This window comes from Cupressus sempervirens, chromosome 4, assembly GCF_028749045.1.
Source record: "Cupressus sempervirens isolate cs-2001-9-10 chromosome 4, ASM2874904v1, whole genome shotgun sequence".
Taxonomy (NCBI): Eukaryota; Viridiplantae; Streptophyta; class Pinopsida; order Cupressales; family Cupressaceae; genus Cupressus; species Cupressus sempervirens.
This window is the reverse complement of record NC_143121.1, coordinates 451,145,709-451,171,616: the sequence shown is the minus strand read 5'-3', so window position 1 is coordinate 451,171,616 and position 25,908 is coordinate 451,145,709. Positions and strand designations below refer to the sequence as shown.

The window sequence follows — 25,908 nt, the reverse complement described above, 5'->3', positions numbered from 1 at the left end:
CATATTTAGCTATAATTAACATGTTACTTTAATAATAAAATATTATTCTAAGTTAATATTATATTGAATTCATGTGACTTTGTAATTAAAGGGGATTTATTATTATAAAGTCAAGTTACGAAGTGAGAGCATTTAATGACTTATTATAAAAGGACATTTTAAATGATTATTAAGTCAAATTATAAAGTGCATTAAATGAATATATTGTAAAGTGGTTAATAAAACATTTCCCTAAGTCCATGCCCAAATTAACAAAAGAAAAAAAAAATAAGTAATGAGAAGTGCGGTGCAAAAGACTCATGGTCGATTTGTCTATGGGAATTCTATTAAATAATAAAGCCAAATGACTAAAATCAAACTTTTTTCCTTTGTTATTTCTTGATTTGTGTAAAGAGAAATTTGACAAGGAGTTGTAGAAGAATTTGGCTAGAGGAACTATGAATTTCTCAAGTTGTTAGCATTTTGAATTGGTGACCGACAATGCCAACAAAAAACAACACCTCCCAACTCTTCTTCAATCTACAACCTTGGAATAAGGAAGATGACCACCCAAACATAGTTAAAGCTCAATTGTGATCTTCATATGAAATCACCAAATTGATTCCCCAAATCATCTCTTTTAACAACATGAGAAATCATGCCTACAAGGGTTGTGGCCTTAATGAATCAAGAAGACAAATCTACAACTCCTTAAAAAATCAAAAGCATAACAATATCCAAATCATCAACATCCTCCAAAATGAGCTCCACAAAATTTCTTTCCACCCTTTTCACTAATCCATGTGGGATTAAATACAATTATTTTTCTAGTCTCCCAACATGGAGTTCAAAATATTGAAGGCCCCAATCTTAAAAAAACAATCTCCTCCTCCTTGGGCACTTAAGATGTCAAATAGCCCCATTTTAAAACAAATTTGTCTTACTAGGCAAAGGACTACAAGTCACTTGAGTCATAAAGTGGCAATATAAGAGACTCAGGTGATTAAAATCAAAATATATTTTCAAAACAAGATAAAGCTACACCTAACATTCAAATATGAAATATTACAATGTTGGATGAACAAAGGTTAGCCCAACTACTAGAAATAGTGTGTGCAAACACCAAATTGGCCCAATCTAAGATGCATTGAAACCTACAAATCCCGAGGATGCGTCCCCACCCAAAAAGACAAGGTTTCTAAGACAGGAACGTCCCCGGGACAAGCAAAAGGGTCTAGGACATCCCCCTTGTAATGACCCTACTCAAATCTGCTCTCAAAATGCTGATAAAAGCTCAAGGAATTTCATCAAACAATTCACATGCAAGGGACATATGACTGATATAGTATTTTAGCTTGCTTTAAATGACTCTTCCTTCAATTTGCATCAATGAGAATCTTGTGCTAGAAGACTCAAAATGGACTACACAATGACCTAACATGAATGTGCAACTAATTTTGACAATATTCAATGCATATATATGATCTAAGCATGAGAAATGAACACCTACAGCCAACTGGCATTTTAACAAACAGTTGGTATACAAACTAACTAGCAGATAAATAATGAAATTGAATTGCTCAAATGACACCAACAACTATTATCTCCTTAATTGCAATGAAATTTCTAATACAATGCTCATGAAATATGGCCAAGATTTTTTTTTTGGCAAAATTTTGCAAAATTTTGGTGTCTCTGTATGAATATATTGTATAACTCTTTGGCATTATTGTCAAAAAGGGGGAGTAAGAGATATTTTGTGGAGAGACAAAGGGGAAGAGAATAGATTGATATATATACAAAATAAAAGGGTGAAAGACTATATATATATTATGTCTTATGTATGGGGGAGATATAATAATTTTATCCAATGCTATCTTCCTGCTTTGCTTTTTCTGTTTTGCTTTTTTCACTTGCTTTTTTCAGATATGTTTCTTCACTTTGCTTTTTCAAACTGCTTTTTCGAACTTCTTTTTTTCGAATTTTCTTTTTCGAGCTGCTTTTTCAAACCTGTTTTTTCAGACTGCTTTTTTGGCCTGCTTTTTCGGTTCTGCTTTTTTGGCCTACTTTTTCGGTTCTACTTTTTTCGGATTGCTTTTTTTAAAAAAATCAAACCCTTTTGAACTGAAGTAGAAATTTCCTCAAGATATGCAATTAAAATTCCTTCAAACAAATCCTCTAGATGTTGGCCCTTGGCCACAGTTATGCTCAACTTGAGATAGCTTAATACTATCTCCAAAGTGCAACCCTTCAGAAGATCTTTCACTTCCTCAGTTATGCGACCTATTGGCAGGTATCGTTCCCAAAGACCAATTAAAAATATGCAGACCTAGATGGTACCACAAATGCTCATAGAGAAAAGGTAGTAGAATCATCAAATCCCATCTATGCAAATGAGAGGCCAAGCCCTCTATTTATTCACTTTTCTAAGAAGTTACTAAGAACTTCTAGAAGCATCCATTATAAAAACTCATTATAATGCACTTTGATAATTAAATAACTTTATAAAATAAAAAGTGCAACTCTACCTAAAATTATAACATGTAGGCCACGTATAAAAAAGTAATGATAAAATAATCTCCAAGAGCATAATAAGCCATCCAATCCTCAAATAAATGCTAGAATAACTCTCTCATCACAACCACCAGTCTACGAGAGCCCATGATACACTGATCTGGCACACAAAATGATGTCAACCAAAATGGGGACATTACGCCCCTGCAATCCAAATTGGCAAACATTGTAAGAGATGTCCTCGGTAATTAGGGACGTCTGGGAGATAAAAAGGGACAACAAGTCATCCTAGGTATGGAAAGGAGACGTCCAAATGTCCCTTGTCAGTACTAGGGATGATCACCCATCCCCGATCTTTGCAAAGCAAAAACAAAAAAAGTAGACAAAAGAACCTCAAGATGATGATGAAGCTTTATGGCAGCCCTCTAGCCTTTGGGCATATGTAGATTTTTAGATTTTGATGATATTGTTCACTGCTAAACTGATATTTTAATATTCTTGTTCAAGTATTGATACGCATATTGACAATTGAGTACTGAAATCAGTTATTATTTCCTAGGTGGCATTCGAATGGTCTATTTTAAGGTTCTATAATGTTTAAATGACATGCAATTTGCAATTTTGTCGTGCCCTCACATCCCCAAAATTGCCAAAAAAATTGTAATCCCAAAAACCTGTCCCATCATCTCTATCTCAAAAACTTGGGGGAACATAGATTGAAACTTACTATAAATAGAAAGTGGTACAACTTGCTGCTAAAATAGTATGTTACTAAACATGGTAAATCTCGAACAAATCCAAAATCACTCAAGAACTTGTTGATCATCTCCACTAATCTATTTAAAAGCATAAACAACATCAAAATACCCCTTTTATCCCACTTACACCAATCTAGAAAGCCAACACTAAATGCACTATAAGAGAACCAAAAAATGCGGTCACTATATATAACCTAATTGTGATATAGCAGCATAACATAGTGTATGCTCCACCTGATATGGCAATTGCTTCTCTCAAACCCAAATGCTATGTACCAAAAGCCAGTAGGTTATCTCATTTGATGACAAAGAGGTGGGCAAAGTGTTAATGAAGAACCTTTGAAAGATGTGTTTAGTTGAGGATGAGAGTTTACCTCACACGCTAAAGCTTGAGTTTATAAATCTCCATGCACCAACTGTCGACAAAACCACACGTGAAGATAGATATAGCTACATTAGCATAAATTGATCCTATTGGATCGTGAAAATGGCATGGCAAAGAGAACCAAGTTTAAGGACGCTCACCATTCACCTCTTTTGATATATTGCTAGCTCCTTTGATATATTGCTGGTTCCTTTGCTATAAAGAGGAAGACTATAACAATTGGTCAACTCCAGCTTTAAGGTGGAATGTTGATCCAAAGGATGCCAACCAAGATTGACAAGGAAACACAAAAGGGATTGGCTAAAGTTCCATTAGTTGAGCTAGGCTCTTATGATCTTTGTACTAGTGACTCAGAGTTGGACTTTGATTTTGATGCAAAATGGGAGATGCCAATTTGAAATAGCATAATGTTTTTCATCATTATGTTTTGACATTTGCGACTTTGTTACTTCGACATTTGTAGTACAAACTTGTAGCCATTGAGAACATTGGTGTATTTAGTATAAGTATTTTTTAATTTTGTATTATATGCACATTAACAATGAATTATGGAAGCAATTATATAGTGATTTGTTCGACTCTCATGTAAACTCTATTTGTTGTGTTTTGAGGATTCTACTATGTATATGTCAATACGATGAATGTTGTATCATTGTTATCAATGTTATCATATGCATATTAACATTTTCCTATTTTTGAAAGTTTTCCATTTTTTTATGTCACAGTCCCTTTGTTGACCAAAAACGGCCTCAAAATTTTCTTTCCGGGAAATGCAACCCACATTCCCAATGTCGCCTAGTTTTTTTCAGATGAATTTCATGCCTGCATGCTGCCCAAATTGTTATTGAATTTGTTAAGTTTGTATTGCAAATTTTTATGTAAGTGGTGAGTGTATCTTTGAAACAAATTCCTTAAATCCTTTTATTTGACTTTGTGTCCTCTAATTAAACCAATTTAACTCTAGTATTTTTCTCTCTTCTCTGGTCTATTCTTGAAGCCAATCTATTGCATTAAAATATGACAAGTAAAATGATAACAATAAAATTGCATTAAAATCAATAACAAATGCAACTTTTTAAACAGAGAATGCATTAAAGTGCAACGTCACTCAGTCAAGATCAGTTCAGAACAATGATGTTTTCAATTACCTTTACCAAAAGAGAGACAAATTTGGTCCTTAAACAAACCGTCTCATATACTTCAGGCTCACTAGCAAGTCTGAAGAGGAAGAGCCAATAACTATGCACAAATATGTGAAGTTTAAACTACTGCATTTGCTAGCGATGCCAAAATATAGCTTAATTTATTTCATTAAGCTTGCTACAATAAACCTTTGTACGAATGGAAATACCTCCAAGGAACTAAAATAGGAACTATAATGTTCTTATAAAAACTTCAATATATGACAAAGCACTTGATATTAAAACCCTTCCGACTTTGGAACACAGCAAGTTTAAATACCTAGCAACAATAAAGATAGACTTGATCAACACTCATTATTTATGTACAATTAAATTGTTTATTCATTTAATGTGCATATTTTCTCACACTAAATTCAAGAATCCATGATGCAGTATTATCATAGTGGTGTCTACAATCTGATATCAGTAACTAAACTACTGACACTTACGAAATAATGGCATGCAAAACAAGCAGTTGCTTATATAATATTTATTGATGCACTAATTGGATTTTAAAAGATCTATGACATTTGTGATAAGTTATAAAAACTTATGATTAGGATACTAAAAACTATTGAATGTGGGATATCAGTAATTCTGAGTCCCAATGTGTAATTAATCTCTCACCTTATGCATATTCCACTCTGGATTAAGAGTCTGCTGCTTGACTTTTGATTTGAAGTCTTGAATTAAGTTGCACCCAGTAAATAAAATGTATCTATAGGAAATACAAGAAAATGGTATTATTATTGGATCAATGACTTCTTTATGTGTAAAAGAAAATCCTTACACATACTGAAAGAACATAATCAGAACACACTGATATTCTATCATAGCTTCATACACTGAGAAGCAATAGGGCTAGGAAAAAATAGCCACAATGACAAATATATCCCCAAATGACTTACGGATCAGAAGAGCCATTTACATCAGCAGCTCGTAAATTATTTGCTCTGAATGATGCAAACTGTAAAATCCAGGAGCAAAACTCATGTAAGCGAATAGCATACCTGTCTACTAAATCAGTAAATGAGCATTGACATTAAGGAGCTTTAAACAACCTGTTTCTATTAATATGATTTGATAATTTGGTTTATATAATATTAAATAATCTTATGACCTACATTGTGATCTCATTGAGGATGCTTTGATGATAATACAACAAAGTTGCTGACAAATGCACTAGTGATTTATTTTTTGAACCATCTTAACTAAAAGGAAAAGCAATATTAGCTGGTTACAATATTCTCCTTCAGCGACCACAAGCCTCTCATTACATCACAATTCAGGGACTTGATTCAGCATTCATAAGTAAATGGAAAGGATACAAAAGTCCAAGAAGACTTTGTAGGGGTAATTTTATCAATCATATTTAGAAACTAAATTTAATTATTAAAAAAATCATTCACATGAAGTGTTTAATTACTTCAACTGAATAAAACAACACATTGGAAGGAAAAAGACTACAGGATACAAACAAACTGCCCAAAAACATTATATATATATATATATATGAACTATGCTGTTGTCACTGTTATATTGCTTGGACCTATGAGAATATTTCTTCTTATCCATATAGAAAATATTCTCTGATTATATGCTCCATGTTATACAACACAGTAATTTCTGACTAAATACAAATCATAAAATACGAGTGGTCAACTTTATGGCACCTAAAACTAATTTGAAGATGCGTCAAAATTTACCTATGCATACATTAAGAATAAATGAAAATATAAGTTTCAAAATTTTCATTAAAAAAAATATGTGCAATATGTAATTATTAATTTGTAGAGAGATATAACATGAAATAGTTTTTATGATAATTAGATTGTATGCGGGAATCAATAATTTTTACTTATTGATCAGATCTTTTACAATCTAGCATTCTTCAATCTTTCAATATTCTTTCGTAATGTCACCATGTTATTCCTTACTTTGTTATCACTTTATGCATTGTATCCATTAAAAGCATCATACCAACATAATAATGCAAAAAAACTGAAGCATGTCAGTCTGTCTATGTTGCATGGCTTGCAAATACTAATTTCCCCTGGGAAAAAGAAGAAAAGTGTTAAAACGTACTTTGATAACATTCTTCCCAAACTATGCTATACAACTTGAATAATGTTACTGACAAGACTGAAAAAAAAAAACTATTGTATGCAATGATAATGGTTAACACAAGAAGGGCACAAAGCTAAGCTTTGAACATAGTTGTGGGCTTTGGGAGGAAACGATCAACACAAGTGATCCACAATGTTTCTAGGATGGCGTGGACATGGGATGAAAGAACACATTTTTGAGATAGCAATCTAAAGCACCATTTTATGGAGCTCGCGGAAGGATAATTACATACACACACATAAGAGACTGGAGGTTTTACATATTCATAACATAAATATCCAATTTGGTCATCATATAATGTATCAAGTTGATATTTAATGTTCAATGGTCATTACACCAAAAGGCCCCAAAACTACAATATCATAAGTGGTAAAATGCCCAACAATAGGCATTTTTTGTCAGTAAAAACTATACTATAGCCGATGAGATTAGTTAGTGTTCAAAAGGGTGTGTGATGGTTGTGTCACCCCTTCGGGAGATATATGTACATTGTCCAAATGTAATTATGAATCATCATAGTAATTGTGATTGTATATCTGCTTATATGACAAAAGTACTATTGTGTTTTGTGTTACATTCTAGTCTCTTAATGCAATAACTATCTGTTTACCTTGTACAGTAAACATTTGGCGTTGTTGCCGGTTGAACTTGGTACAAAAGATGTGTTATGAAGATTAATGTCGATTTTGCTCAATAAAGATCAAAAAAAAGAAAAAAAGGATGATGTGCGCACAACACGGGAAGCATTAATTCTCACACAATAGGCAGAGTAAAGGCACAAGTTTCAACAACTTGCCAATGAGCACCAAAGTGGTGAAGGAGAATGGACTGACAAAGTGCATTCACCTAAAAAAGTGAGTGTCGAGGACCTCCTTGAGGAGATGTGACAAAGTTTGAATTTAGTGGATGAGACAAGGGAGGACTTCCTAAACTTGTATACACCAAGGGTAGAGAATCCGAACAGAAGAGAAGGAATCCGCAAAGCTCGAGGTGTTAAAAGAGCATGATTGTGGGGTGAACTCTTTGTTCCCGATACACCACACAAATGGATACAAGTTGAGAATCAAACAACTTCACTTGTAGAAGACCTCTTCACATCACAGAGTAACACGGTTGTGCAAAAAAATGAGGTTGCGCAAAACAACACAACTATGCAGAACAACGAAGGTACTCAGAGCAATGTGGGTGCTCAGAATAGCATAGTTGCACAGAATAGTGCAGATGTGCAACAAGTACAACAAATATAAAAGTTAACAATGGCAGAGCCAAAGGAAAAATTGTGAAAATTTAATGGTGATGGGACGATCAATCCAATCTGACATTGTAAAACGTGTGAAACAATCTAGACTGCGAATGGTGTAATGGACCAAGATGACTGGATCCAACAATTTCCAGCTACTCTACGAGGTGTCCCAATCAATTGGTTTTCAGACATCGACCTGAAGAAAACATAGACGGATGTCAAGAAGGAATTTACAGCAAAGTTTCGACTATCAGAGATGACAATGAAATCATAGTGAAAATTTACAGTACAGAATAGGGAAAGAATGAAACAATTTGCGTATATGCGAGGAGACTAAAGGAACTAGTAGGAGAAATGGAAAGCCAACTCGCAGATTGGTTAAAGAAAAGATGGTTCATTGAAGGGTTACACCCAACACTACGGAGAAAGATGAAAATAGTACCCCCAACATTGCACATTGAGGCATATAATCGTGTGATGGACTTAGAGAGTGAACACAAAACCGATCAAAAGAAGAGAGACAGATCGTCGAATTCAGAAGACTCATCTTCCGAAAGTAGCGATGATGAATCGAGTAAAAAGGTTCAAGCATTATAGAAGGATATACAACATATGATGAAAGAGTTTAAAAACATGAAAAAGAACCCTGGATAAACGAGAGAAGGGGAACTTTGGTGTACGGATTGCAAGGAGGGCCACACAAAGGGCTCTTGCCCTAACAACAAATTTTGCGTTATCTCCCAATTCGCAGGATATCTACCAAATTGTGGAACATTCCACCAAGGAATGCCCATTCAATATGAAAACAAAGAAACATCAACAAGTTCTACTAACGCAAGAAGCATCCACCTCGAGAGCAAGAACAAATACAAACAATGACATGGCAATCTCAAGAGGGTATCGGAACAATAACTGACATGGACAAGGTGGCAATAACAATAACAATAACGGGGGTCACAACTACATATAGTACGATCCAACTGGACGAACAATGATACAATGTCGTGCGTGCTACCTTTGCTGCCACTTTTCCAAAGGTTGTACTACAAAGGGAACCCCATAGTTGTGGTCTTGCAGACCACAAGGACTCAAAAATGCCCTAAACCCGGGGTGAACCTGTTGACCATAGGAAGATGTGAAGAAGAAGCAATAGTAATCACTCGCGCACGAGCGAAGAAGGCAATATACTCGAAACCGGAAGAGGAAAAGAAAAGGATGCAGTGGGCAAACACGGAAATAGAAAAAGAGATGAAGGGCGAAGAATCACAAATGAAGGACATTGCCATTACCTCAAGGAGGAACCAGGAAGAGCAAAACATCATACAGTAGGTAATACAAGCTAAGGTTCCCATGAAACTAAACAACCTTCTTGCAATGCTTCAATTACATACTGCAATACTAAATATGACACCATCCCCTAACGTGGTGGAAAAGCTAGGAAAGGACACACAAGGTGGAAGCAAAACAAACATGATAGATCCAATGCCACTCACGTTGAACACAAGAAGACACCCTACAATAATTGAGATGGGTATTCTTGGAACCATCCTCACGGACACCATCGTAGATGGAGAGTCGAGCATAAATGTATTGCTTGAAAAAACATCGAAGAAGTTCAAGCAACCTACCCTATGGTCGCCTACATTCCAACTGCTCACCACCGATCAACACGGAATCAAACCCTCAAATGGCAATGCAACTACATTTGCAGTAATCCACAAACTCAACACTCCCTTCTTCCTTCCTTCCTTTGTATCACCATTCAAATGAACTCTCCTCCCTTTTATATCTTATGTTAAGGGAGTCAGAACTCTTCATTGCATATCTCTCGACCTGTCATTACATTTAATTAACTTTAATAAATTATATTATATTTTATCCAATTATTTTTATATTTTAATATTAATATTGTTTATTTTTTAATCATATTTCAAGGAGGCAGTCCAATCTCTCCTTTCCAAAATTGCTTCTCCTCAAGCAATAACATTTTTAATCCAAATCTTTCAATGGGGATGGCTTCTGTTGCACAACTTTAATATTAAGGTTTAACCAAGGTGTTGAGAATTTGCAAAGATTACAATTTTATGACAAGGTTTCTCTCATCACTCTAACCAAAGAGCAAGTTCATCTTTTAATAGTATCAAAACGATTTGAATTGACCTAATGTCTACACAACAATGTAACTCACATCTATGGCCTTGAAATGTAATAAATTCATATCTTTTTAGCTCCCTCTAGTTATTCTCATATTCCAAAAGTATGCAGACAAACAAGGAGCATACACTCAGAAACACTAAGAATACACATGAATTTATGAGGATGCAATGTCCCCAATTTTATTAAAGTGACTTAATTGAGTTAATTCATTAAAGTGGTCCTAAATTTTGCATAAATATCATAAGGACTTAGATAAATAAAGGGGCCCAAATTAAAAGAATAATAAACTATTGTTGTCCTACTTGTAAACCTTTGGGAAATCCCAAAGCCCATTATATAGCCAAGTTTGGCATAGTTATAGGTATGACGAATCTTATGTTTTCTTTCTAGTTGAGATTCTAGTTGGAGACTCGTCTGCCATTTTGGAGATGCAAGATCCTCCCTCCTCTGGCACTTTGTAGTTTTGGTGGGAATCATCATTTACCCTATTCTACATACGATTCACATCTATTGTAATCACAGATATATTTTTGTGTGCAATTCTACATGTATTACTTTGTGCGATTATCTCCATTATAACTGTGTAATTTATCAAGCATGTCTTCTACGTCTAGCATAAGTCGATAGCATTAAGTTCCTTATCTTGCCTTTACTCGAAGAGTGTGGTGTTTTCCTTCGAAGGTGTCCCTTGACTGGATCCAAAGGGTGTTGTGTCCACGTCTGAAGGTGTGCCATGCTTGCATTGAAAGGGTGCCATGTACGCATCCAAAGGTGTGCCATGTCCATGCTTGATGTGCATCATGTTTACGTTCAAAGGGTTTCATGGCCGCATTTGAAGGTGTGGCTTATCCATGTCTGCAGTGTATTGTGTTTGTGTCTGACAGTGTGCATCACAAGGTGTGGCTTTCCCACGTCTGATGGGTTTCGTGTCTACATCAAAAGGTGTACATCGTGTACGAAAGGTTGGAAACACAGTACAAGTATTGCAAAGACCACATGACATCCCAACAAGCTACATGGAGTTGCTGATCCGCACATGGGGATTCTCAAAGCTACATGATAATACGGACATTACAGAAGACAAGAGCAGGAAAAGCTTCAGCACCCTAACTAGCCATACGTGTGCCTCATGCCTTCTTCCTACCTGCACCTGGAGCACACTTAGGGGGAAGGGAAATGTCTATCCCAGACAGGGGAGCCTACTTGAGACCAACTCTAGAAGAACCAAATTCCCAAGTTCCTTCAACATGTTTTCCTTCACTAGACCTACAAGTTGTCCCACTATCAACACCACCAGCCCGGCTCACTATGCCCTTCAGGATCTCTTGCATTCGACATCTTACAAGAAATTTCCCTTGAATCAAAGGATGACCATCATTATCATGCGGCCCAGAAGATTTCATAGGAGTAACTTTATGGTGCCTCACCACGCTTTCACCAATCAACACCCTCACCCGATCAATAGACTACACACACTCAACAAGATTGCACCATCCCCATCGAGCAACAAGAGATGAAGCTTTGGGGTGCATCACACGACCAAATCAAAAGGGGTTGGAGCTCGCCAAGCCCGCGACCAATGAGACGCCATGGGCGGGCCCGCATGACCAAGCCAATTACTAGTTCAGCACACTTGACAATGTTGTCCATGCCTCCACTCCATTTTGGCTTCGGAGCCGCTTTGACCACATACAAGACTTTGTGCTTCGAGTCTACCACCATAAGGCCTAAGGTAGAAAACAAGGACAAGATGTCCAAGTTTGAGTAGGGACGTAGGTCCTTTCCCAAGAAAGCTACCCCAAAGAACAACTTGATTGCATCCAAGAAATCCCCAAGATCCAACTTGAAAATGTGTCAAAGACAAATGACCGAGATGGACCCATCAGAGGATGGCTTTTTCCCATCAGTGGACAAGGAGAAATTCACTTCCATTCTACAAGATGAGGGAAACCAGACTCGGCTTGTATTGAATGTCAGAGAAAGTTAAGAAGTTGGCTATTAACACTAATCGAAGTCTCGCGAAGGCCACACTTCAAAAAAGGTTTCATTATTAATTTAACATCCAATTGAGGACACACATGTTACTGAATCACTGCTATGAGTGCAACGTACTCCAACTCCTCTAATAGCATAATCAGAGGGGAATTCGTCACCCTTCACACATACCAAATCTTTAAAGTTCGGAAGCACTGAGATTTAAATCTGGTTACGATTCCCCAACCGCCTATACTTAGGTCATGCACTGCTCTAGACTAATTAATAAAAGCCAAGTTGAGTACAAGCATTAAAACCAGCCTGTTTGGGAATAGGAAATCCAAGTACCCAACTCAATAATCATACGAAGGTGCTTAAAAGATAATCATCCAAGGTTGATGGGTTTCAGGACTAGATCATTGAGAAGTTGTAAATATTACAAAGTAATTGGAAAATATTTGCTTGTTATTAACAAAGACTAAGAGGTCATTATATACAAAAGAATGGAACGATGTTTCCTTAAGAAAAGATCATAAAAAATAGAAACATTCTATTCTAGTTGAAAGAAAGCTAAAAATGTTAACGGATAACTATAGCTAACTAAATATTAGAAACATTCTAATATTTACAATAGATTACCATTAAATAATAATAGACATTTATCTATTATCGTAATACCCTCCCGTAATGATTAATATACCCAAAGCACGAAGCTGTCAAAAAGCGTAAAAGGAAGATTTTGTCTACTCAAGGGCTCCACACTACTCACGATGGGCTACAAACTAGATTGCTTAGATAGGGCAGCTAAGAACTTCTGACATTCAACCTTCATGTGACCACACGTGGATTTTTGGTGTGAAAAATCAATCAAAACCTAACATGATTTTTGAGGTGAAAAATCAATCAAAACTCAACATGATTTTTAAGGTGAAAAATCAATCAAAACCCAACATGATTTTTGAGGTGAAAAAACAATCAAAACCTGACCATACAAAGTTTTATTTTTTAGGAAAAACGGTAAAACCCAACAGATAATTTTTGAGGAAAAAATTACAAACCCACAAAGGAATCCCACACAACTTTGCGAATTACAGAATCAGAAATTTTTATGGGAAAATTTATAGAAACCCATAAAAAAAATTAGCAAAAAAAATATGAAAACCCATTGGAATTTTTATTTTTATTTTTCTTAGTGAAAAAATTATGAAAACCCACTAGAATTTTTAAGGGAGGCAAAATACAAGACTTCGCATGATAAAGCAGAAAATGCAAACAACATGCAAGTACATGCAACCCTAATAAAGTAGAGACCAAGAAAAATTGAAGGGTGACCCAGAAGAGAGCTCAAAAAACCCAAAAAGAATGTTGCCAATTTCTGCATAGACTAACTAAAAAATTAAGGCATGAAAATCGAGGCACCCAAAAAATACAAACAATAAGCCAATTGAGATCTCAAAAAACCCACCAAGAATCTATATTAAAAAAAAAATTGATTCGGTACAAAAAGTTAGGGTTTTGAACAAAAATGGCTATGCTACAAAAAACCCGACAAAAATGGTGGAAATGTGCTGAAAAAATAGATGGATCTAAATAGAAATAGGTTGTAGAACCAAACCAGATGTTGGCAAATTCAGATCTCTCAGAACGGAAACCCTAGTCGAATTATAGAGAGATTTCGAAGCAAATAAGCATCAGATAGTTTCGAAAATAAAAGACAAATAATTTCAACCAAGAAATTATAATTATTTTTGAAGAAATTTAGAGTATTGGCTCTTATACCATATTACAAAGTAATTGGAAAATATTTTCTTGTTATTAACAGAGACCAAGAGATCATTATATACAAAAGAATGGAATGATGTTTCCTTAAGAAACAATCGTAAAGAACAGAAACATTCTATTCTAGCTGAAAGAAAGCTAAAAAAGCTAACAGATAACTACAGCTAACTAATTATTAGAAACATTCTCATATATACAATAGATTACCATTAACTAATAATAGAGGTTTATCTATTATCGTAATGGTAAAATCATCAATCTAGTCCAAATGAAAAGCTCAAATTTGGCTATAAAGTCTTCCCAACATGCGAAGTTTTCTTCTAAGGAGCCAGCCATCTCCACATTGGAGAGTTTGTCAGCTTAGGAATTGGCATCTCTATGGACATGTGCGACTTTAAATTCCTACACATCAGCTAGAATATCTCTGATTTGTCTACTATGTCTATCCAAATACCACGCATCCAGACTCCCTTTAGCAATTCCATTGATCACAATCTGCGAGTCTCCTTCAAGGTGCATCTTACGAGCCCCCAATTAGGAATATTTAAAATTTAATGCATAATTGATATAATAAAAATTAATTATGAGTTGCATGTTATAAGCACGCTATTAATATTAATTATGGATTAAAATAATAATTGTGGAAGTTAAAAGTGCATGGATAGATAAAGTGAAAGTAGAAAATAAATTAAGAAAAGGGAATTTAATGTGCATGGGAGGAATTAGTAAATTAAAACATTTATTATTTAATTTTAAACTGAGTTACCCTTTTTAGAAATTAAGAAGTTAGAAACCCTAAGAGAGATAGGTTTTCTTAGAGCCTATTCTAGTCATTGAAATATATACAGCTTTTGTTGATCTCCAAGTCATGTTGCTAATTAGTGTCAAACACTTAATCATTTCTAAGCCAAAGTTGGTCAGTCATCGTTGCGACCGAGTCATCTTACTAAGGCCAAGTATTATATAAGGACTTGTTCATATTTCAGTAAAAGTCGAGTCATACTACTATTCTCAAGCAAATCAGTGGTCGCCAAGTGCACCCGTATGTACCGAGCTAAGTATGTTAGCCGAGTGTTTCACTTATGCTGAATACTCAAGTGTATTCTTAGAAGTTAGCTAATGTCGAGCAAAGTTAGTGTGGAGTGACAACATATGGACAATAGTTGTGACTGAGCATCAGAGTGCTTGAGTGTTGAGCAAGCCAATTGCGGTATGTGTTTGGAATGGCACAAACACTTAGGTAAACCATTTGGGGCCAAATTCTATGCATGATTTAATGATCATACAAACATTTAAGAGGATGATTACGTGTTTTGGTTCTTGATCATTAATCCCTATGCAAGCCATGCAACCAATCAAAAAACGCAAAGCATAAACGACAAAAGAGGTGAATCTAGATCGTTGATCCTAAGATAGAAGCTTCATCTATTATCTATTTAAGAAGGATCCAAACCCAAAATCAAAGAGAGAAGTGTGTGCGCAAGAGGCTATGTTTGGATGTTAGAAGAAAACATCATGCAAAGCAACCGAGAAAATCAATGAAAGGCAGAACAAAGTTATATCAGATTTTAGATCAGAATAGAGTTGTAAAGAGGAGACCTATAATCAACCATTAGAGTACTAACCAAATGATCAGATACTGATACATTCTAGCAAGTGTTTCAAGGTAAATCTCTTAATAAAGTGATCCTAACAGACCTTGTAAATCTCCTAAAAGAGTGCTTACTTCATTGTAAGTTTAAATCTTTTTATCAAAGTAGACTGAAGAAGTTTGTAAGCTCTTACCAGGGCAAGCCTGTCACAGGGTAGATCATTAAAAGTGATCAAACTTGTATCCCTAACAAGTGAACTTTATTGCTATAGTAGTGAAGAATTGTGGGTGTCATCCCCACCCCAAGTTTACCTTCACCTTGGAGGGTTTTTGGGTAACCAAATCTCTTGTATTATGTGTTTACCATTTACCTTTATCTTCATGGATGTGATTAGTTAGATCTATCACAGTACTGCAGTTTATGTTTATGTGATTCATGGTATTGTTGTGAGATGGATTAGTAGTGAATCTATTTGATTTGATATTTGTTTTAAGGGATAAATTTATTATAGATTCTGATTCAAACCCAGTCCCTCTTAGTATCTTGCTTTCCCAAAAGACTTCGAATAGGTTTAATCGCGAGCATCCAAGTAGATTGAAGTTAAACAATTCTTTTCAATGCATAAGAGTATTTTGGGTAGTAGGAATTGTTTTGTTTGTCTTCAAATTCAACTAGTAGATTTGAGGTAGGATTTGAGAACCATTGCAAAAAAAATTCAGAAAGATTGTTTTTACCGTGTCTACTACGCTAGGTGAATTAAATTTTACAAAAACGTGAATAGAATTTATGTAAGAATTTGATAGAGGAACTTAGCTTTCTATTATTTTGTAAATTTGAAAAGGAAAATTTTGATAAATTGTTTCTATAGAGAACTTTTTGAATTCATTGAATTGGGTAAACCTTATAGTGGAACTTAGATAAAACTTTTAATTCAAGTGAATTTGAAAACCCTAATTAATTGGAGAAAATTCCGCAAAAGGAAAACTGCCTAATGGAAAAACAAACCAGCTAGTGTTTGAACAAAAATTTCTAATATTAAAAGTTAAAACCATGAAATTTACTACATTTTTCTTGATATGTACTAATAAGAGAATTTATGATATTGTGTTTTCAAGACTAGTGTGAGTTTCAATTGCCTGTCATGGAACCAAGATTGATCATTGTTTATTTTGTGAGTTGTGAGATTTATTGTGATTTGTGAGCTTACGGGAGGTTGTCTTGGGACCCTCAATGTGGCTTACTTATTAACAAACTTACAATAAGTGATAACATATTTAATTGTAATTTCTAGCACAAATTTAAAAAATTAGAGATATTGCCTCGCCCATGCCTTAAGCGCTTGTACAAGCTAAGGATGGGAATAGGATGATACCTAAAAAGTAGGTATGACTAGTGTTCCTCATCTTCCTGGGAGTGTATTCAAGTTTTGCATGAGCCACATTGAGGATCTGTAGTCCAAAGTGACCAGTTCAAGTTAACTCAGCTCTTGAGGGTTTGGGGTCTAGTGAGACGCTAGTCAAGGGTACCTCAAGTAGTTGACCATGTGATGACACTCTCTAATATGTAGCCTAAGTCTGCTCCATAGACTTTGCATTTCGCTCTAGTCGTTATTTATTTGTTGGTTGTTTCTTATCTAGAGATTGCTAATTATTGGTGGTTTTTATTTATTTAGCTTTGATATCTGATTTGGAAGTTGGCTTTTGGTTGTTCGTTTTGGTATGTGGTGTTGCATTGGTTGCCTATTGGTACTTCTAATAATTGTTATCTATTTTTTATCTTTAGACTTTAGTTTGTGGTACCATTGACGTAGAGAGCTTCCAGGATCCCTTGCCTAAGAATTGTTTTTATTGTTTGATATCCATGTAGGATTGTACATTATCTCCCTAGCATAGTGTTAGTGGGCTTGATTAGGTTACCATAAGTTCATGTGTTACTGATTCTTTTACCATTGAGATCATGACTGACTTGTACCGATGCTAGTAGTTAGATTGCTGCAGTTGCACCATTCTTATTCATATCACTTGCAGACTTTCTTTATTGTCACATGATGTACTTATGTATTCATGTACTTTGTATCTTTGAGGTCTCTATGAGATGATGTATCATATTGTATTTGGTTATATTTACATACCTACAGAAAGTGTAGTGGATCTTGTGTTTTGTATGTACTTCATTCTATCAATTGAACTTATTTATTCATTATGAGATAATGCATTTGATATTTCCTTATAGATGTAAACATTGTACTTATGATTTAATCTACTTAATAACATTTAAACAAATGTGATTCAACATCAAAGAATCCTCGAGAAATGTAATTTGTCTTTGTGTTTCTTTATGTGTATGTAATGTGTTTCATTGTATTGCATTCGCATTGTTATGAGTAATCTCGTATAAAATTTTAAAGAAAAAAATGTGCAATAAACATTGTAACTTATTTAGGTTAATTTCTCTTGGATTCCCTAGTAGCGCGTTACAGTTTCCTAATGTGGTCTTTCTTGAGTTACATTGCATTGATTTCAACCCTCTTTAGGTTTTCAAAACTATGGGAGTTGTTCTAGTTTACACCAGCAGCTTAGAATGGGCTAATATGTTTTTTTTAAGAACCTACGATAGATCTTTTTCACTTCCCTAGGAGATCATTTGGGATGGAGAGTAAACCAATGTTGATAGTGTTAAGTTTTATGGATCTTTGATAGATAAAACATTTGCAATAAATATGAGAAGAGTAGCTACTCTTACTTGAATAGTAGTAGCGTTGATTATTCCTTCTATAGTGGTGATTTGTAGATTGCCTAAGATCACTATTCCCTTCCTTGCAAATCGCTGACAATCTGGAGTGTATGTCAAGTATGTTGATGCTCCTATGGATTAGACTTGATGGAATTATTCTGAACAATATTTATATTGCTTAAGTAGCAGATGCTGGGTCTGAGATGTCGTTTTATTGATGTCTTTCCTCAGCAATCTACTCTCCCTTACGTATGAGATGGAGAGTCATGACCCCATAGAGTCATGCCTCTTTGGTGGCATGACTAACAGTCTGTTTAGTTAAGAGAAACGAAACATAAGAAGTGCGCCTGATCATAACACAAGAAACCCGATAACATATTTAATAATGTGTCAATACAAATCATGACTACGGATATGCATGGTTATCTACCAATAGTTATCTTGCAAGTATATATTAATCCAAACACACACACACACACACACACACACATATATGTTAATGTTTAATAATCAGTAATAACAATTTATCTGAAAAACATGGACACAGATTAGTACATCAGAAAGGCATTATTTATTTCTATTGATGCTAAAACATTAAAACTCCCTCTTTAGCAAGGGACAAGCAATACACCATTAAAATTTCAGTATAGAAAACTTGATTGCTTTATCTGATCTTCACGCAAAGAAACAGTTAAAAGTTAGATAACAAAAATCACCGAGTTATGAACGCTATCATAATGTATATCATAATCTCTAATTGTCTAAAACAATATCTAGAGTAAACGCAATGAAAATGTTACCTATGATCTCTAATTGCTCGAAGCAATGTCTAGAGATGTCCATAGTAATAACATAAGATTTCATGATCTCTAATTGCCCAAAGCAATGTCGAGATGTCCATGAAAATTTGTTACTTATGATCTCTAATTGCTTGAGGCAATGTCTAGAGATGTCCATGATAATAACATAAGTTTGTTATCTATGATCTCTAATTGCCCGAAACAATGTCTAGAGATGTCCACGATAACAGGCCTATTTTTACAAGATCGTCACCTTGTAAATAATTACCTGCTGAATAAATATGTCCACGAAAGATCGTCACCTTTCATTACATATGATGCTCCTAACCAACAATAGAAGCATAAACTCACATAAATTAAAAATTTAATTTAATATTCAATAGTACAAATTAATCATACCAACTTTTTCTCTAAAGTACTTCAACTTCACTTTAGCAAGAGGCTTGGTAAAGATATCGACTGTTTGCTCATTTATATAGATATACTCTAATTGAATGATTCCTCGATTCAAATGGAAAGGAATTTCAATATGTTTGGAGCGATTTTGGAATACCGGATTGGTTGAAAGCTTGATGCAACTTTGATTATCACAATGAATCACAGTAGGCTTCAAAGGTCTTTAAAACGAATCTACTAACAACTTCTGTTGCCATAACACTTCTCTAGCACCCAAAGAAGATGCGATCTTTCTGCTTCGGTGGAACTTAATGCAACTGAAGTCTGTTTTCTGCTGCACCAAGAAACCATGCCAGATCCTAGATTGAAGCAATATCCAGAAGTACATTTACGTTCAATAGGACCGCCTACCCAATCAGAATCTGAATATCCATAAAGTTGATGTTGACTTTATCATATTTGATTCCCATTCCAATAGTAACCTTTAAGTATCTTAAAATGTATTTAGTTGTACGTAGATGTATCTTCTTTGGTGCAAAACATAAAATAACTCAAGGTGTGAGTAGCATAGCATATGTCAGGACAAGTATTCACCAAATACATTAAAGATCCAATAATCTACCTATAGTAAGCAGAATCTGTAGCTTTTGATTTTATCATATCATCTTTCAACTTGTGAAGATTTACTTCCATAGGAGTAGTTGTTGGTTTACATTCCATCATTTCAAATTTTGTTAAAATGTCAACTGTATATTTTCCTTGATTCAAAATAATACAGTTATCCTGCTGCCAGACTACTAATCCAAGAAAGTAGTGAAGTAGACCTAAGTCTTTCATTTCAAATTCTACTGTGAGTTCTTGTTTGCATTTCTTTATAAGATTTTCCTCACCTGTTATCAACAAATCATCAACATATAACACAAGGATAATCATATCATCACTATCTGTTCTAAAATATAAGTTGGGATCGGCTTCATTTTTGAAATATCCTAACTTCAATAGGTAGTTGTCTATCCTTTCATACCAAGCTCTGGGAGCCTATTTGAGACCATAAAGTGCTTTCTTTAACTTACAAACATGAGTTTTGTTGTCATGAGTACTAAAACCTTCTAGTTGCTCGATATAGACTTCTTCTTCAATCTTGCCATTAAGGAATATTGTTTTGACATCCATTTGATATACCTTCCATCCCTTGGATGCTGCAATAGCCAAGATGGTTCTAACTAAAGTATATCTAGCAACTGGAGCAAATGTTTCTTCATAATCGATGCCTTCTTTCTGTGAGAAACCTCGTGCTACAAACCTGGCTTTGTATTTTTCAATGCTGCCATCAGATGCATATTTAATTTTAAATAGCCATTTGGACAATACAACTGATTCATTCTTAGGTCTTTGTACAACATCCCATACGTTATTTTTTAATATAGAGTTATATTCTTCAATCATTGCTTCTTTCCAAAATTGATTTGAAAGTGCTTCTTTAACACTAGAAGGCTCTATTTTCATAAGTTCAGTTAACAATGCAACATAACACAATTGATTTCTTGTTCTTTTTCTCTCTCGCATTACTTCATTAGGTTCAACATGATTTTCTTCTACTATTTTCCTAGCCCAAAGTGGCCTCTTTTTATTATTGATATTTTCAGAATCTTCATGGTCAGGCATAGTGGAAGAGGAAGGTTCAGAATCACTCTCCCTCTCAATTTCTATTTGTTGATTTTCATCTTCTTCAGGAATAGACTCAGTGACAGATTCATCACTGTTTCTGTAAATTTTAAAGGCAGTATCTTCTTCAAATTTCACATCTCTGCTAATCTCAATTGTTCTTTCACGTGGAATGAAGATCCTATATCCTTTTGTTGTTTCACTATATCTAATAAATATTCCCTTCTTCCTGAAAGGTTTTAGTTTTGTTCTTTTCTCTTTAGGTACGTGAATATAAACTGGACATCCAAATATTCTTAAATCACATAGATCAGGTTTAATGCCAGTGAATACTTTTTCTGGAGTGGTGTTCTCTAAAACTAAGTGTGGACATCTGTTTTGAAAGTAGACTGCAGTGTTAGATGCTTCGGCCCAAAAGGAAGTATGAAGGTTTTGATCGTGCATCATTGCTCTGGCTGATTCAACAACTGATCTGTTTTTACGTTCTGCAATTCCATTTTGTTGAGGATTAGAAGGTACAAAAAACTCCCTCTTAATCCCAACGGAAATACAAGAATTCTTTAAAATATCAGAGGTATATTCACCTTCATTGTCTGATCTTAGAGTTTTTATTTTACGTCCTGACTGATTTTCAACTAAGGCTTTAAATTCTTTGAATTTTCCTAAGACTTCAGTTGATTCCTTTTGCTTCAAGAAATAGATCTAGGTTCTTCTAGAGTAATCATCAATAAAAATTATATAGAAGAAGCATCCATTAAGAGAAGGTACAAACATAGGACCACAAAGATCAGTGTGGAACAGTTCAAGGATGGATTTGGATTTGTGAAGACTTTTAGGAAATGATTGTTTAGGATTTTTACCTAAAGAAAATCTTTTGGAAATATTTAAATGATTAGCTTTTAGGCTAGGTAAACTTTTTACAATTTTACCTATGGATGAGAATGCCCGGTAGTGAAGGTGACCTAGCCTCCTATGCCAAATTTTAGTGGAATTTGAAGTTTCATGACTAAGAGCTAGGTTTAGGTTTTGATAATTACAAATTTTATAAAGACTTCCATCTCTAAATCCGATGGAAATGGCTTTCTTAATATTAGAATTCTTGGGCCAAGATAGAACATTGTCATCTTGAAATGTGATTCTGAAACCTTGATCAGCAAGACCAGAAGTAAATACTAGATTTCTCTTAATTCCTGGTACATATAAAACATTTTTGAGTTGTAGTGTAATTCCTGAGTTTAGTTGAATTGAATAGGAACCAATTCCTTTAATAGAATGAGTAGAATTATCTCCAATGGTAACTTCCTCAAAGGCTTGTTCAAAGAAGGTTTCAAATTTGTCTTTAAAACCAGTTATGTGACGAGATGCTCCACTGTCGATGATCCAAGTATTGTTATTAGAGTTTAATTCACTTGAAAGGGCTAAGTAAAAGGCATAGTTTTCTCTTTCTTCTTTCTCTTCACTCTTTTCTTTGATTTCTGCTAAGGCTGCCTGAATTCTCTTCTTTTCAGGACAGAATTTGTGGGGGTGACCACTTTTGTCACATTTAAAACATCTAACTTTATACCAATCACGCTGCTTGTAAGATTTGTTAGATTCTTTTTTATTGTATTTGAATCTTCTCTTCTTATTTGTTTTTACATGAAGTATTTGAATTTCTCCCTCTTGATTTGTGCTTAGTAATCTTGAGACTAATCTAGATTCTTCTTGAGTGCATTCATTTTTTAACATATCAAATTTTGGAAGTTCAGGTCGAGAGCTTAATCCTCGAATAAATGTTTCCCATGGTAGTGGAAGACCTCTCAGTGCTATTATGTTGAGTTCTTTGTCATCAATTTGACTGTCCATTGTTGCAGTTGATCTTTTAGTTCAGAGATTCTTTAAAAGTATGAGGTGATAGATTCTCCATTTTTCATCTTTATGTATAGTAGATCTTGTTTTAGAGTTAATAATCTACTAGTATTGTTGATTTCAAATGTATCTCAAATTGTGGAGAACATTTCAAATGCACTCTTGAGACTAGATATGGACAGTAGGATATGATATTTTACTGAATCTATAATGATCTCCACTGCTTTGTTATTTTGTCTTTTCCATGTTACTTTCTCTGGTCCATTTTCAGGTATAGACATGTTTGATTCAAAATATTCTTATAATTCCATTTCCCTTAATATTATCCTTACTCTAATTTTCCATGAAGAGAAATTAGATGCACCCTCAAGCCTATCTTCTAGTCTCACATGATTCACCATTTTAATGGTTTAAGGTTTTAGCCCCTTTTTCTTAAAAACTGAGATTTTATTTTGTGTAATGGTTTTTCTTATCAGAATGGCTCTGATACCATGTTAAGTTTTATGGATCTCTGATAGATAAAACAATTACAATAAATATTAGAACAGTAGATACTCTTACTAGAATAGTAGTAGTACTGATTATTCCTTCTATAATGGTGATTTGTATATTGCTTGAGATCACTATTCCCTTTCTTGCAGATTGCTGACAATCTGGAGTGTATGTTAAGTATGCTAATGCTCCTGCAGATTAGACTTGATGGAATTATTTTGAACAATATATATATTGCTTAAGTAGCAGATTGTTGGGTCTGAGATGTCGTTTTATTGATGACTTTCCTTAACAATCTGCTCTCCCTTATGTATGAGATGGAGAGTCATGACCCCATGGAGTCATGGCTCTAGGTGGCCTTGGCCATGTAGAGTCATGCCTCTTCAGTGGCATGACTAATGGTCTGTTTAGTTAAGACAAATGAAACATAAGAAGTGTGCCTGATCATAACACAAGAAGGAGCCCAATAACATATTTAATGTGTCAATAAAAATCGTGACTATTGATATGCATGGTTATCTGCCAATAGTTAACTTGCAAGTATATATTAATCCAAACACACACGCACACACATATATATGTTAATGTTTAATAATCAGTAATAACAATTTATCTGAAAAACATAGACACAGATTAGTACATCAGATAGGCATTATTTACTTCTACTAATGCTAAAACATTAACAAATAGCTCTTGGTGAAACCTTTTTCTCCTAAAATTTGACATTTATTACTATGCAATGATTTGGGATCTTGATGAGTTGCTTCGCAACTATAGACATCAAGTTGATATTGTGCCACTTTGATTTCAATAATCTAATTTTGTAATTGCCTCTTTAAGAAGAATATGGTGTTTAACTTCCAACTAGAATAGATGCCAAGCTATTCTCATCTTGACTACTGCAAATACTCAGTTTTACCACAGAGTCAAAGTTAGGATACATTCCCCCATAAAGCCAAGAAAAAAATCCCAATTGTTCTGATTTTTCATACTAATAAATGACCTAGAGTGCTAGTAGGACTCTATGTCTATTGTGATGGAGCTAAAAAATTGAATGGTACTTCAAGCTGCTTAGAGATGGTTTAAAATAACCTTTCAACCCTCAATTGATGTTAACTTTATCCGGACACAATTATAGTAATAACTATTTTACATAAGGTTTATGTTGGAAGTGTGACTTCTTGCTATCAAACTCAAACATTCGTCTTTTGATCCTTGATTGAAGAAAGGAAATCCAATATGAATTATCAATTATAGTTTTGTAAAACATATTGCTAGGGCATGTCCTATCATTACAACCTGGTCTCAAAACTTTATTGATCAAAGATGCATACAAGTTTGAAATTCTATCATTGTATTCTACCTTGGCCAAATACTAATAAAGGATGACTTTATTTAATTTAAAGTTAAATTGTCATGGATTTGATTTTCTTCCACTTTGAACACGGGACTATTAACAAGCCGAATGTTATAATTTTTTACAATTTCTAGTGCCTCATCTCTTTTTACCTTCAAGATCACATTTTTATCTTTAGTTAGGTGATTAGATCGGATATATGAAGTATCTTCTGATTCACTTGCATTACAATATTTACTCCTCATCTTTGACCATTGGTTTTTAGGAACTACAACGTTCTTTTCAAGAGGTGAAAGGGAGCCTTAGGTGACATCCTCATAATTAAGCAGATCCTCGGAGCTTGAATTATGATCCCTAGATATCATGTCATCTACAATGCATGATCTTCGATAATTCATATGACAAACCCATATAATTTGTTCACTTGTGATAGAAGGAACACATGAAGAATCTATTGATCCTATTTCTTTAGAGGTGTTGTAAACTATTTCTTCTCCTTGTATCTTGGGCCTTCTAAAATTGTTGGGGTAGTTATATTATGCATTCATTGTGGGACTTGACAATTAGCTATAGATTTAACCTTTTCTAATGTTTCAAAAATCTTTACATTATTTTTCATTTACCTTCCTTAGGAGTGCCTTCTCATTAATAATAATGGGCTAATTGGAGGAGCCCATGTCCTCACACGCTATAGGACAACTTTGACCTAATTTATCTTTAATATGTTTTGCAAACCCTAACTCTTGAGAAAAAGTAAGAAAATTAGACACACAAAGATAGTTGTCTTCTCAATTTTGTGCTATAGACTTTCCTAACCCATCAAAATATTAAAAAATCATCACTCCCCTTTTCTCTACGGGAAAAAGTGATTATCTTTAAATTTTTTTTTATAAATAATTCATTCATAAATCTATGTAGTCTCCTAGAG

General features: G+C 34.4%; 1 protein-coding gene across 7 annotated transcripts in view; it reads right to left on the bottom strand.

Annotated features, from left to right (window-relative positions):
- LOC149561932 (uncharacterized) overlaps positions 1-25,908 on the bottom strand; it is a 240,421-nt gene that overhangs the window by 112,587 nt on the left and 101,926 nt on the right. For 6 of the 7 annotated variants that reach the window (XM_089825455.1, XM_089825459.1, XM_089825458.1 and 3 more), the window contains exons 18-19: positions 5,726-5,784; positions 5,445-5,535 (exon numbers count right to left, since the gene is read on the bottom strand). The exons of the other annotated variant lie outside the window; for it this stretch is intronic. In XM_089825455.1, coding sequence (XP_089681581.1) covers positions 5,445-5,535; positions 5,726-5,784 — 150 coding nt within the window. The remainder of the gene's footprint in view (positions 1-5,444; positions 5,536-5,725; positions 5,785-25,908) is intronic. 7 annotated transcript variants of the gene reach the window in all.